The 13,392-nt window shown below is 64.9% G+C and overlaps 4 protein-coding genes across 4 annotated transcripts in view; 3 read left to right on the top strand and 1 right to left on the bottom strand.

Moving 5' to 3' along the window:
• Positions 1–1,120: 1,120 nt before the first annotated feature.
• On the top strand, positions 1,121–2,931 carry MNEG_0327 (ATP-dependent Clp protease adaptor protein ClpS; the record flags this gene model as incomplete). The annotated part of the gene is made up of 7 exons (XM_014051196.1): positions 1,121–1,174; positions 1,457–1,519; positions 1,804–1,835; positions 1,949–2,066; positions 2,233–2,286; positions 2,462–2,573; positions 2,900–2,931. 7 exons carry the CDS (start codon positions 1,121–1,123, stop codon positions 2,929–2,931), a joined length of 465 nt encoding a protein of 154 aa, XP_013906650.1.
• Positions 2,932–5,671: 2,740 nt separating this feature from the next.
• Positions 5,672–7,110, top strand: MNEG_0326 (hypothetical protein; the record flags this gene model as incomplete). The annotated part of the gene is made up of 4 exons (XM_014051195.1): positions 5,672–5,735; positions 6,127–6,355; positions 6,623–6,706; positions 6,957–7,110. 4 exons carry the CDS (start codon positions 5,672–5,674, stop codon positions 7,108–7,110), a joined length of 531 nt encoding a protein of 176 aa, XP_013906649.1.
• An 820-nt stretch (positions 7,111–7,930) lies between these two features.
• Positions 7,931–11,783, top strand: MNEG_0325 (hypothetical protein; the record flags this gene model as incomplete). Its single annotated transcript, XM_014051194.1, has 10 exons — positions 7,931–7,984; positions 8,215–8,274; positions 8,511–8,570; positions 8,835–8,966; positions 9,180–9,310; positions 9,826–9,937; positions 10,115–10,161; positions 10,576–10,705; positions 11,227–11,282; positions 11,471–11,783. 10 exons carry the CDS (start codon positions 7,931–7,933, stop codon positions 11,781–11,783), a joined length of 1,095 nt encoding a protein of 364 aa, XP_013906648.1.
• A 1,390-nt stretch (positions 11,784–13,173) lies between these two features.
• The window catches only part of MNEG_0324 (Protein tas), a gene marked incomplete at both ends in the record, with an annotated part of 4,881 nt that continues 4,662 nt past the window's right edge, over positions 13,174–13,392 (bottom strand). Inside the window, one exon of the mRNA XM_014051193.1 lies at positions 13,174–13,321. Within this exon, the coding sequence (XP_013906647.1) occupies positions 13,174–13,321 (148 nt within the window). The remainder of the gene's footprint in view (positions 13,322–13,392) is intronic.

The raw sequence follows: 13,392 nt of genomic DNA, 5'->3' as shown, positions 1-13,392 counted from the left end.
TCACCTCACCTCAAATCCCCTCGACATCGGGCCCCCGCTTAGTGCTGGCTGGTGCGCTGGCCCGGCCCCTTCCGCCGCACCTGACCAGCCATCCCCCCCCGGGGCGCTTGCCGCTGCATCCCTGCTTGTGGGCATGGCGCACGCCTCTGTGCGTGCGCACGCTTCCTTGCTTCGTGTGCACCTGTACCCTGCATGCTGTCCGACAGGCATTTTTGCCCTGCCATCTTATTGAAATATTGAAAGCGGCCACCCCCAAAGCTGGTGCGGCTATGCGCTCACTCCCACACACACACACACACACTGGGTAGCATGCACCTGACTGTCCGCAGGAGGTGCATGCGGTCTGCTTTGGTTGTACGCTATCAGGACATGTATCTGCGGAGTCCAATGCGTGTTTGGGTGGTGCGGACCCACATGATAGCCATGCATGTGCATGGGGCCACCCCGCCTGGTACGCTGCATGCGCCCTGCTCGCTGCATCGACGAACCTGTGCCATGACCTTCTGAGCAGCTTCTGCCTTGGCCTGCGCCGTGGCTCTGTAGCTTTTGGGATGTAAATTTCGGGCGGCTGCTGGGCGCGCCGGGGGATGCCCTCACGTTCACCACCTTGGGCTCTCCACACACCAAGCGAACAGAAGGCGCAGCAGCCGGGCACTCGCTAATCGCCTGGGCGCACCTTGGAACGGCTGGGAGTTGCCCCTAAAAGAGGCAGCACAGCATCAAGCGCACTGTCAACATCGAATCAGGGCGGCAGTCGGACTGTCTGGGGGCTGACTCGCTGAAGCAGTCAAGACCTTCGATGGGTGTGTGCGAAGTCCCTGGACTCGCCCAATCTGAAAACAGCAAGGGTTGGTCGATCGACACCAACATGCTACTGTTTCCTTGCGCGACAGGTTCTGTGTGGTAGCGGCATGTGGGCCTGCGCCCTGGACGTGCAGCCTGCAACTGCCTAGTGGGAGGTGCAGGGGCGCCACCACGTGCGACCCCGTTCATTGCAGGGTGCCCTTGTCCAATCCGGGTATGTGAGTTGTTATATCACTACGTGCTTGGTGGTCGGTGGGCACTCCTACATCGTCGCCCGAGTGGCTTCGAAGAGCAGCGCGCAGCACGCACTGTCAGAATGGCTCTCGCCGCGGTATCGACCTCGCTGGCGTCGCCTCTCAACAGGGCGAAGGTAATTCAGCGGTCCCTGAGCTCGGCAAGGCGCGCAGCGGCCTGCAGCAAGTCGGCACTCACCCAACACTCATTGCCCTAGGTCCCTGCCACGCGTACCCTCTGCGCTGGCGCCAGCAGCGTTACTGTGCGTGCAAAGCTGCGCTGTCCTGGTGAGAGGCTGGTGATTTGGGCGAGCAAGGTCTTGCAAGCCGGAGCACCATGGTCCATTCGGGCATTGGAGGTCATTGCAGGGGCCAGCAGGACCATTTGGATCCTACAGGTTGAAACATTCTCGTCCTAGCTCGCCTTGCAGCACGCAGACGCAGCCCTGCCCGGCGACGTGGCGAGCAGCGTGTGCGTGCGCGTGCGCAGCATGCGGTTTCGCCCTCAGGGGGTACCGCATCCCTGCCCTCCGCAGGCAGCCGGAGAGCACTGGTCGTGCCCCAAGCGGCGCGCGGCGGCAGCGGCCTGCTTGACAATGAGACAATCACCACTCCTGGCAAGAGGTGAGCAGCGGGCGACATCCCTAGACGGTGGCACCTGCTCTGCACCAGGGTTACAAGGGGAGCTCGTCCCAACAGCCACCCGCGCTGCTGTGTGCGGCGGGAGGGGTTTGAGCTGCCAGCTGCAACGCTTGCTTGCTCGCAGCAGCAGCAGCAGCAGCAGCAGCAGCAGCAGCAGTGTTTGCTGCGTGGGGCTCGCATTGCGCGCGGCCGCAGTGCGTGAGGCCGAGAGGCACGCCCATTGCAACCCGCGGCCCACGTGCTGCGCCCCGCCTCCCCATCCTGCACAGCACGGAGGGCGCGCGGAAGAAGCCCCCGATCTACAAGGTCATGCTGCACAATGACAACTACGTGAGCGGGGGCCGTCAAGCGTCGGGCGGGCCGCGGCGCGGCGGCCCGCCCCTGACGGTTGGCGCAGCCGGGGCAGCGGCCCGACCGCATGCAGTGCCGCGTGGGGCGGCGCGGCGGTGCCCATGCGTCAGCGAGCAGCGACCTCCAGAGCCCTCGGTGGCTCCAATTGCAGCGCCTTGCGTTCGTGCTAATTCGCCGCCCCGCGTCTGCCTTGCAACCGCAGAACCGGCGGGAGTATGTCGTCAAGGTGCTGCTCAAGGTGGTGTCTGAGATCACGGTGAGGAGCACAGCAGCCGGCGCGCCAACGCACACAGACTGCCGCCCCTCCCGACGCCCGCCGCCGCACCGGCCACAAGCGTCGCCGCCGACTCGCCACGCACGCCATTCCCCGGCTTTCCAACGCCCGCCGCTCGCCCCACGCGCGGTGTCTGCGGCTCTGCGCGGCCCCGCAGGTGGACGACGCCATGAACGTGATGCAGGAGGCTCACGAGAGTGGGGTGGCGCTGGTGGTGGCGTGCGCCCAGGACCAGGCGGAGGGATACGTGGAGGACCTGAGGCTCAATGGTGAGGCGGGACACGGTTCGGGTGTGTGTGTTGGGGGTTCCCCGCGCGTGCGTGGCTTGTTGCTTGTGTCTCATCGTGTGTTGATGCGTGCGGGCCTGCGTCATGCACAGTTTCGGGCAGCACAGGCATATCAACAGGTTTTGGTTGGGGCTTTCGGCAAAAAGGTTGCTGGGGCGACCAAGGCAGTCTGGCAGGCCCAGCTCAAGCACGCAGGTTAGGGGGGCAGGGGCCTCACCTCCTCCTGCCCAGTGCCAGGTGGGCAGTGCCTGTGCGCGTGCCGCACCATCGCGCCCACGCAGCCCCCCTTACCCCACCTGATGCGTCAGGCCTGATATCAACCATGGAGCCCGGCCACTAATTCTGTCTGGTCGGATCTGATCTGGATGTGCGCCCGGTCTGGCGCCTCCCAATTCCGAGGAGGCGCCGAGGAACCAACAGAGCACCACCGCAGCCGCACCGCGGGCGACGGGTTTTTGAGAGGAGACAACAAGCAGATGAGAGCAAAGGCGAAGCAGCCGTCATAGGCAGCGTCGCTGACGGCGGCGCGGGTGGGGTTGGGTGGGGTCTGGGGAGAGACGGGATGGATGGGTGGCAGAGCAGTGCAGGGCATGGCAGGGAGGGACCGTGTGGCGTGGGATGAGGTTGGGATGGAGCGGCGAGAGTTGCGAGGGGAACGACAACCCGGATTGAAGGGCTCTGCGATGCCGGGCCTGCTGTGTGCTGGGACGCACTGAGGGCGGCTCGGCGCGCGGCTCGCGAGCTGACTGGCCGGCCGGTGTGGGCGGCGCTGGCAGCTCGGACAGGGTGCGGCGCACACATGCGCGCGCCCCGCGCTCCGCGTCGGCCGGCCGCATCACGCCTGGACAGCTGCCCGTGCCCGGCCCCCCCATGCAGCCTCTGCCCTGGATCAATCAACTTTTTGCTGGCCTTATTGAGTTCCCGATGGGTCCCTGCCGCTTCTCCTGCGACATGGGCGGGGCCAGCCCCTGGACGCCCGCGCACGGCGCCCACGCCGTCGGTCCATTGACCCTCGGCCACCGGCCTGCCGACATTTTTTCGGCCGCGCCGCGCCTGCGTGCCCAGGGTTCAAAGGGGAGGCGCCGGCGCCAGCGCCGCGGCGCCTGCTCAGCCCCTTTTCAGCCGCGGCAAGCGCGCGGCCACTTTCGCAGCGCCACCGGAGCAACCTGCCAGGCGGCTCCGCTCCGCGCGCGCGCGCTCCGCTCTTGTCACTGCTGTTTTCGCGTCGCCTGCCGCATTGTGTTTAGCACCTGCTGGCGCCGCGGCGCTGCTCTGGGTAGGGGATGCTGGCTAGGGGGTGCAGGCCTGGCGCGCGCCTGCGCCAAATGCGGGGGCTCTGGCGCCACACGCGTATGCCGCGGCTCCGCGAACCGGCCCGCATGGGATGCCCTTTTCAAGCAGGATGCACGGTCCTTGCAGCTTCCCTGTGCACCTCACCTTGGGGCCCCTCTGCAGCCGCGCGGCAGCGCGCCCACGAGCCGACGCCCCCCTGATTTACCCCCTACATTTGAACGAGAGAAGGCCCGAGCACGGCGCCCCGCGCGCCCGACGGCGCCACGTGTATCACCACCACAGCCCACACAACCAAACAAACCAGCAATTACGGGTGTATGTCCTCTGAATCCCGTGCACCTGGTCCGCTGGGTGCCCAGCCAGCGGGGCGGCTGCGCATGGCCACGCGCACCGCGCGGCCGGCGCGTGAGAGGGCCCCGCGGCTGTGGGCTTGCTATCCGCCCAGGGATGTACCTTACGCACTAGTTGATGGGGTGAGCATTGTAAGCAGCTTGTATTGGAAAGCTTCCCACGACGTGGTCACACATAAGCATTGATCTGGACAGGCCCAGGAGGAAGAAAGGTCGGATGCAGCACAGCGGAATATTCCAGCTGCTGGGTGCTCTTGTGCTGGTGTGCACTGGTCTGCTGGTGGGCTGGGCAGGGTGCGCTGGCGGCGAGCTGGCGGGCTGGTAAGTTGGGCAATGTCATCTGGTGGGCAGGTGTGACGCAAGGGGTCCAGATTCCAGCAGATGCCGGGTCAGGGGGAGCGGGTTGACCTGGTCTGGCGGTGCAACGCTGGGATGGCGGCCACATCGAGCCCACAATCGCACTGTCATCTGTCAGCGGCAAGCAGATGCGCAGCTCCCTGCGCTGCTGCGTCTGCTGCCAGCACTCCACGCTCTCACAGAATCAATAAGAAGGCTATGGGTGCAGCTGTGCGGCCTCGCACAGCGAGTGGCAGCCAGCCCGCAAAAAAGGCATCCTGACAGTTCCCTGTGCAGCTGCGAGTGCCGTTTGCCAAGGCCCAAGGCCTGGGGTGTTTCGAATGCGGTCTGCCTTCTGCAGCTGATATGTGTAAAAATCGTCGTATCATGCATGCATTGACGAAGGTTCGATTACCGAGGGGTAGAGTGGTCACCACCGTAGACACCGCACATGGCAGGTGTGGCAAGCAGCAGTGTGCTCAAAGCGATTGGGGTATCCCGCCCATACCCGTGCCACCGGTACCCCTCGATACTGATATCAGGTTCTCTACACCTGTCTGTTGTGCCGGCACCCCACACAGGGCGACCCAGCACACGCAAGCGCGCAGGCATGTGTCACCCTCGACACTCGGCGGGCCGACAGTCACTGACTGTCAAGTGGAGCCCACGTAGCCGAGTTCTCGTCAGCGGTTAAGACCTCGATAGCGTGTCTTGTAGCGAGTGGCCCTGCCCCACGCTGATCGACTTCGCCTGTTACCCAGCCTCGAAGATCGGCAAGCGACTACCGATTAAGTGTGCAATCTTGAGTCTGGTTGAATCGCCAAACATCAGAGCGGAGCAGCAGCAGCCTCAGCGAATCCCTAAGCTGAGACTGGTATCAAGCTTCATCAACCCTCTTGCCCGTCTAATTCCCAGACTAGCTCCGAGACAACTTGAACCACATGAGCCTCTGACACCTCCAGCAGCGGTAGCGGCGGCAGCGACGGCGGCCCTTGCAACGGCGCCAGCGGCGCTCCGCTACTCGGCGCTCGCCCTGCCCGGGCCGGCCACGCCCCAGGGAGGGGGGCGCCGGCGGAGGCGCTCGCCCGGGCGGCGGCGCACATGGGGGCATGCTGCAGCGCGCCCGCCGTGGCGGGTGGGGCGGAGCCTCAGGATGACCCGACAGGTGCGGTGGGCAAGCTGACGAGTTGCACGGCACTCAACACTTTGGGCGGGGCGCGGCATTCGCGAGAGCTTGAGGGGTCTGGCGCCACGTGACGCCGCATCAGTGCCGCTGGGCACAGCGTGGCTGAGTCTCTCACTTCGCGCGCACAAGTCGTCATGCCCCCACGCCACGCGGAGATAAACGGACACCTCAGCTAGCCATGCATCGCGGCGCGCCGCTGCCGCCGCCGCTGCGGGGGTGACGATGCAGCTTCCCCACGCGCTTTGGGCGTGCGCACACCCCTCCACAACCCACCCACGGCTCTCCTGGCCGCCCCGGCTGCCCCCGGCCGCTTTCCGAAACAGCCCCCCGCCGCGCCGCGCTGCGCGCCGCGCCACCCATCCCCCGCCAGGCGGCCTGTCAGAGGCATACGACGTGAAGCATTTGCTGGGCTCTGGCTCCGCGGGCGACACCTGGCTATGCGAGGAGCGCGGCAGCGGCGACGTGGTGGCCATCAAGCTCATCAGGCGGCCGATTCCCCCAGTGATGGGCACCAGCATAATGCGCGAGGTCAAGATCGGGGCGGAGCTGGGGAAGGGCCACCTCAACATCGTGAAGCCGAGGGAGGTGGTGCTCACGAGGTTGGTTGGTGGCGTGATCTGGGGCGGGGCTGGACGGGTGATGGCGGCGTGTTGGGACGCTTTGATGTGTCTTGTGTGTGTGAGTATGCGTGTGTTGATATACACAGTGTGTTGGTATACACACACCGCGTGTGGTTGGGGGTCTATGTGTGTGTGTGTGTGTGCACATGTTTATGTGTGTGTGTGTGTGTATGTGTTGATGGCAAAGCGCGGACAGCACGCACGACAGCGATGCATGCACAAAAATCGATCAAGCGCACGGCGCAGCAAGTGGCGTGTTGGGCCGCCGCAGCAGGGGCCAGGGCAGGGAGCGGGGCTGCAAGAGGCTGAGTGCGGCAGGGTCGTTACAGGGTGAGGGATCAAGGGAAGGGCAGCTGAGCAGCCAATGGTTCCAGCGGCCCTGCCAGACTTTGACAGACGCTCCACCAACTTATGGTGACTGTTCATTGCACCCCCGCTCCGGCCGCTCACAGGCCCCCACGCACGTGCGCGCGCGCGCGCGCACACACACACACACACACACACACACACATACACATACACGCGCGCGTGCACACGCACACACACATGCTTTTACGCACGCCCCCACGAATCACCCCAGGACCCACCTCGGCTTGGTGATGGAGTATGTGGCGGGCGGCAACATGGCGGACTACATTCTAAAGTCGATCCTGCTTAAATTCGGGGACTTTGACAGGCGGGACGGGCTGGTCATGGAGGAGGACGAGGCGCTGTACTTCTTTAAGCAGGTGTGAGGGGAAGGGGGACGCCGGGGGCTGCATGTGTCATCTGTATGCATGGTCTGCAGGTGTGGTCTATAGGTGTGCTCAATGTGTATCGGGGTGGAAAGGAGCCAGATAGATGGGCGTGTGAGTGTATGTGTGTGTGCGTGTCGAGGGGATGAGCACAACCGTTTGTCTGTGAATGTGCGTACGCTTGTGTTTGGTGAGACGGTGGCGGTGGTTTCAAGGGGTGCCGTTGCGTGCGGGTGCTGCCGCATGATAAAGAGCTGGGCGGGGCCAAACCCTGGCCCACTTGCTCCCACCGCTCACCCTCGATGACGTCATGGCAGGTCATCAGCGCGGTGGAGTACTGCCATCAGCACAAAGTCGCGCACAGGTGGGGGGCGGGGGCCGGCTCGGGCCTGTGGAGGGGGGTCACTGGGACGGCCAGCAGCGTGCCAGCAGGTCGGCAGCAGAGGCAGGTCGGCTGGTCGTGCCCCTATTGTATGCGGTTACAGCCTCCCATCGCACTGCCAGTGCTGGACCCGCGCACTCGCCCATCCCCCTGCCCTCTGCGGCCCGGGAGTCGGCACCGTGGGCGGCGGGGCGCTCTCGGTTGAGTCGGTCAGCGCAGAGTGGGCCGCGGCGCCGGCCGCAGCAGCCTGCGTCGATGGCTGGGTAGAGGGGGAGGGGGAGCGGCGGGCCAAGGGCGTCGCAGTCCCGCCTGATGGCCAAAGCGGCCCGACCTTTGACCCTTAGAGGCACTCCTTCAGCTCGCCCTGATCAGCTCCTCACTCCGGCCCCTGTGGCTGTACCCGCAATCATGTTCTTTTCCTCCTGAAGAGACCTGAAAATGGACAACACTCTGCTGGACGACCACGACCCGCCACGCATCAAGCTCTGCGACGTGAGTCATGCATGACTAACGTGTCGAGATCACTCGATTGAAGCAAGGAGTGCCGCTTGCACGCCGCCTGCGCCCGGCGGGAAAGTCGCCCCGTAGTTTGCTGCGCCGCCTGTGCGACGCCGCCGGGTGCGCCTGTTGCTGTCGAGTGGCAGTCGGCGCCTTGCTCCACTCACAGAGGCCGGCCAGCTCATTCCCCCCCTGCTCTTCCCTTCCTTTGGGCCCGACCCCAGTTTGGCTTCGCTCGCAATTGGATGGGGGAGCCGGAGATGACGACAATCACGGGGACGCCGGTGGGTCGTCCGGGCGCCCGCCGCGCCAGCAACAGGGCCTGCCGTGCCGACGGCGGGCCGCGCCTGTCGCGCCAAAGGCGGCGCGGCGGGGCCGGCCAGTTGGGGGGTTGCTGCGCAGCTGGGACCCGGGGGGGGCAGCTTTGGGGTGCGCGTCTGTGGTGGTGGATGCAAGCATCCTGATATCTGCTGGCGCATGCTCAATCCGAATCCTTGCCCGCGCCTCCTGACCTCTGCAGGATTACATGAGCCCGCAGCTGCTGGGTGCCAAGCTCGGGCTGGGTGGCCCCTCGTCCAAGGTGCGTGGCCCGACAGCCGCAGTCAAGGCAGCGCCCGCCCGCGCAAGCTCGAGTGCGGCGACCGCGCCTCGCCCACACGCCCCCTTGCCGCTCGACGGCCGACCGGCGCTGCCTCGCACAACCTGTGTCTGCAAGCCGACACCCCTGCTTGTCCGACACACTCACATCCATGCCTCCTGGCCCCCGCCTCGTCTCGGGATGACAGCACTCGCGCATGACCACAGCACACTGGCACACACTCTGCCCTGCCCCCCCGCCTCCCAGCCGCTGTACGACGGTACAAAGGCTGACATCTGGGCGGCGGGCGTGATGCTGTGCGTGATGCTGATCGGGCGCTTCCCCTTTGAGGGCATCGAGATGCACAACGTCCACAACCTCGAGGACGTCAGCGCCCACGTGGGTGATCTGATCTGATCTGATCTGGGGTGACCTGAAGTCGACGGCTACGATTTTGCGGCCGCTGACACATGCCGTTGTAGCGTCGAAGACAGTTTGAGGGCTGGTGTCGACCGCGACATGCTGCCGAGAGTCAATGCCGCCGCACCCCATTTTTACTACCCCGCTCGCTATCCCCCATCCACCCCCCCCTCCACGCCCCGCCCCCGGCAGGTGTGGCAGATGCAGACGCAGGCGACGGACAAGTGGCACGCCAACCCGCTGATCGCCCACGACTGCGGCATGCTGAGCCCCGACTGCATCGACCTGCTTGACCGCATGTTTGAGCTGGAGGAGCCCAAGAGGTGGGCAGCACACACACCTGCATGCACCCTCCTGGGCACATCCCTTGATACCACGCTGACTGGGTCAAAAGTTTTTCGTACGTCAGCTCTGTACCAATAAAGATAGTCTCGAAGCCAGGCGGACTGCCCAGATATGCTGTAGAACCTTGAGTTTTGAAACAACAGATGCTGCCAGCGAGCAGCCGTCAGCCGCGGACACCGGAACGGTCGGCGCATCGCACGAGAGGCTGCCGAGCAGGCCGTGCGCCGCGGATTAGGGGGGCTCGGGCCCCCTCGATGCAGCTGACCTGGCATGCCGCACCCTGCCGCATCAAAGCCTGATCCTTGCCAAAAGCACTGCTGTTTTTGCGGCCGCCTTGCTGACACGAGCCATTCAAGCCGTTTCTCCCCCCCCCTCAACGCCTGCTCCGACCCCTCACCACCACCGCCGCACCCTGGACTTGACTGTCCCAAACTCCGCCATCAGCCCCTCTGCTGTGACCCCGCGAAACGGCACGACCGCCCCAAACCTGCAGGATCACCGTGGCCGGCATCAAGCGCCACCCATGGTTCAACCGGCAGCTGCCGTCGCAGTATGGGGGGGCGCTGGAGCAGCTGGCTCGAGAACAAAAGGCGATTGACCAGCAGGTGCGGCTGTGTGTGCGTGTGTGTGTGTGTGTGTGTGTGTGTGTGTGTGTGTGTGTGTGTGTGTGTGGATGCGTGTATGTTTCATGTAGGGGGACACATGCGCGCATGTGTGCATCTTCCGGTCGCTCCTGTCCGCTGCTGTTGGTTCTCACCGCCTCTCGCCTCACCCCACCCCAGGTGGCCACTGGCGCGTTTGTGTGCCGAGACCGCGACAGCGCACTCAAGTGAGACCATGGGTCTCCGTGGGCACGGCTGGCCGCTCGTTTTGCCCCGATAGGCCTGCCTGGCAACGCCACAGTTGCCTCCCTGCCCTCCAGCTGCACTCCTCCCCCCTCGCTGCCACCAACACATTCGGAAGTGCAGCCCAACGCACGTGCCATCAACTGCACATGGCGACCACACTCTTCAACCTGCTCCTCTACCCTCTAGTTGGCCCGGCCTGCATTTTCCTGCCCCGACATCACCACCTCAATCTTGCGCCATCGAACGCATCGAATCTCACCATGCACCCTCATCACACACCGCCTCTGCCAGTTGCACCACCGGCCCCCCAGCTTCTTCTTGGCAAATCCCATTAGTATCTCAGCCCAGAAGCCCGCGCCCTGAGGACAACCCCCTCTGACGTCCATCCCGCGCAGGGCCATGGTGTACCATGCGGCATCCCCCTACAACCCGGACGCCGAGGGCACCTTCACAATGGGCGGCGCCGAAGGCCAGGACGGCGGCGGCGACCGGGCGGGCGCTGTGCGGAAGATCAGCCTCATGACGGTGCGGCTGGGCTGGGGTGGCCGCAGAGGAAGGCGCGCGCGCGTGTGTGTGTATGTGTGTGTGCGCGTTTGGAAGCCTGAAGAACCGGTTCATACGTGTGAGGGCTGGGCCGAGGTCTTGTTTGGGTTTTGTTGCGATCACGTTTCGTGTGTTTTGTGAAAGGGTCGATTGCAGTCTTGTTTGGTGATTGCAAGCACCCAGACTTTGGCTTAGCAGTCGGACAGGAGTGGGGGGCCGGGGATGAGGTGGGCAGTTCAAGAACGTCGCCCACCCAACCAGTGTTAGGGGTGCGTCTGGACAGGGCGACATCGTTGCGGAGAGCGCGCGAGCCATTTACGTGATCCATACCCCGCTAAGGGTGTGTCTGCACCTATGCAAGGGCGCTCGCCTGATCTATCCGTGCCATGCATTTGCTGCGCCGTGTGCGAGCGCGCGCTTGCGCGACCTTTTCACCCCAGGACACCCGCCCCACTGCCGCAGCCGCCAAACCCCACCGCCGCCCCCCGCCTTTGTGCCCGCAGCAGACAGCTTCCGCCCGCAACGGCGCAGGCTACCTGCTGGCCTCCCAAGGGTCGAGGTGAGAGCACAGGCCGTGTTTGCAGTGGGCACGCGTGAGCGCTTCTGGGTCGTGCGATGGGCCCAAACCTGGCATCCATTTTCTCCAGCACCCAAGGATGGTGTGCGTTATGGATCCCCGCAAGGCGACTCTGCTTGCTGGCCACGTGAATGCTGCAACCCTTACCCTGATTATCCTCCCCCCAGCAGACCTCTAGGGACCAACTCCGTCGGCGCGGCGCAGGCCGCCGCGCGGGCCGCGGGTGTGGCGGCGGCTGAGCAGGAAATTGCTGCCGTCATGGGGGGCGCGGCGGCGGGCGGCGGCGGCGGCGAGGAGGAGGAGCAGGCGCGGCTGGTACCGCTGGGCGCAGGGCAGGCTTCTGAGGACGGCAATGGCTGGTGGCCAGCGGCCGACCCAGAGACAGCAGCGCGTGCCGCTGCAGCGGTCGCTGCGGCGCCCGCAGGGGTCGTGCTGTCTGCGGGCCGCGCGGGGCGGCAGGCGCAAGAGTTGTATGCCCACTGAGCGGTGGGCGCGTCCCGCCTGCTCCCGTGCCGCAGCTGGCGCCCTCGCGAGGAGCTGCCCCATCCGTCCTGCGACACCATTCGTCTTTTGGCCAGCAAACACGCGCGGCACGAATCGGCACCATCCCTCATCTGTAGGCGCTCTGCCGCGCCTCGGCTCGCCGTTCCTTCCATTGAATGCTGGTTGCATAGTGGCTGGAACAGGGTGGGCTTCCTCGCTACGCACTGCAAATTCAGCTCAGCACCGTGCACAGCGCGTGTAGCGCACTCCCCCCTCCCATGTCCGCATTGCCGGCACGGGTTCCATTGGGGTGCATGTGTCGGAGCTTGGCGCCTCAAGGGAATGCGGCCGCCCGCTCCCCCACGAACGAGGCCCCGGCGCCCTGAGCGGCCTCGTCTCGTCAATTGGTTCCGACGGACCCTCCCACGCACACTGTCGACTTTTTGGCGCCCCAATGCGCGGCGCCCCAATGCGATTTTGTACCATCAGACAGACGCCCACACCGACCAGCCACTGGTGTTGATTCTCTTTTCACTCGCTTCTTTGATTCCCAACCGCCTTTCCGCCAATGTAGTGCACCCCGCTTCTATAGCAAACCGCCGCTGCCAAGCGCAGCTGACCACGTGGCCCAAGCGTAGGCGGCGCCCGTGGGTGGCATAGCACATGCGCAGCAACCAAGTCTGCCGGCCTGAACTTGCCACCTGCGGTGCACTCCAGCTGTAATCAGACGCGAAAGCAGCATGCAGGTTGGGCAGGGGCAGCACGCCATGGTGATGACACCGGTTTGAACGCGCAGCAGGAGCTTCAAGGTTGTGTGTATCTGTGCCAGGCGCTGTGATGCAGGCAGCACAGGCCCCCAGCTTTGTGAATGCTGCTGTTGTTTTTGTTCTGCGCCGCAGCAGGCCAACCTCCCTCGACTGACAGTAGCTGTCACAGCAGGCCGCCAGGGCCACACTGCTGCCATGAACGTGCACGCCAGCCAGCACAGACAAAAGAAGCAGTTTGATGGTGAGAAGGCAAGCTTTTATTTTCTTGTGACCAAATGATAACCACTTCTTAGGCATTGCGTGCAAAGCTGTGCCAAACAGCGTGCAATTGAGAGTCTGTCACAAGTGCAGCAGTGGGTAGCCCAGCAACAGCCCAGTGGTCCGTCCCCGCCGCAGCGGCTTGGACGCAATGTGTGGCGCAATACACCCGGCCCTGGTGGCGCCGCTGGCCCGAGGACGCGACCCCGCCAGCGGTCAGCCTTGCCGGGCTGCCTCTGCTCCCCAGAGTGCCGGCGGCCCCAGCAGTTTGCGCTCATTGTAATTTCATGAATGCAATCGCAACCCAGTCATCGCCGTTTCTGAGCCCGTGTCGGTCGTACTGTGACGTGACCGCCGCCCGCGCGTCAGTCTGTGAGGTTGGCGTCGCCGAAAGTGAGGTACAGCTCGTCCACCGCCGCCTCGACCTCCGGGTCCAGTGCCAGGCAGCAGGCGTCAATGTTGTCCTTGAGCTGCTGCACGGTGGTGCCGCCGATAATGACAGACGCCATGTACCTTCAGGGTTCAGGGTGGAGGCGGGTCCGAGGTGCATGGAGGCGTGCGGATGGGGTGGGTGGGGGCTGCCG

Source organism: Monoraphidium neglectum (assembly GCF_000611645.1).
Source record: "Monoraphidium neglectum strain SAG 48.87 unplaced genomic scaffold scaffold00024, whole genome shotgun sequence".
NCBI lineage: Eukaryota > Viridiplantae > Chlorophyta > Chlorophyceae > Sphaeropleales > Selenastraceae > Monoraphidium > Monoraphidium neglectum.
The sequence above is the reverse complement of the archived record's forward strand: the minus strand, read 5'-3'. Positions and strand labels throughout refer to the sequence as shown.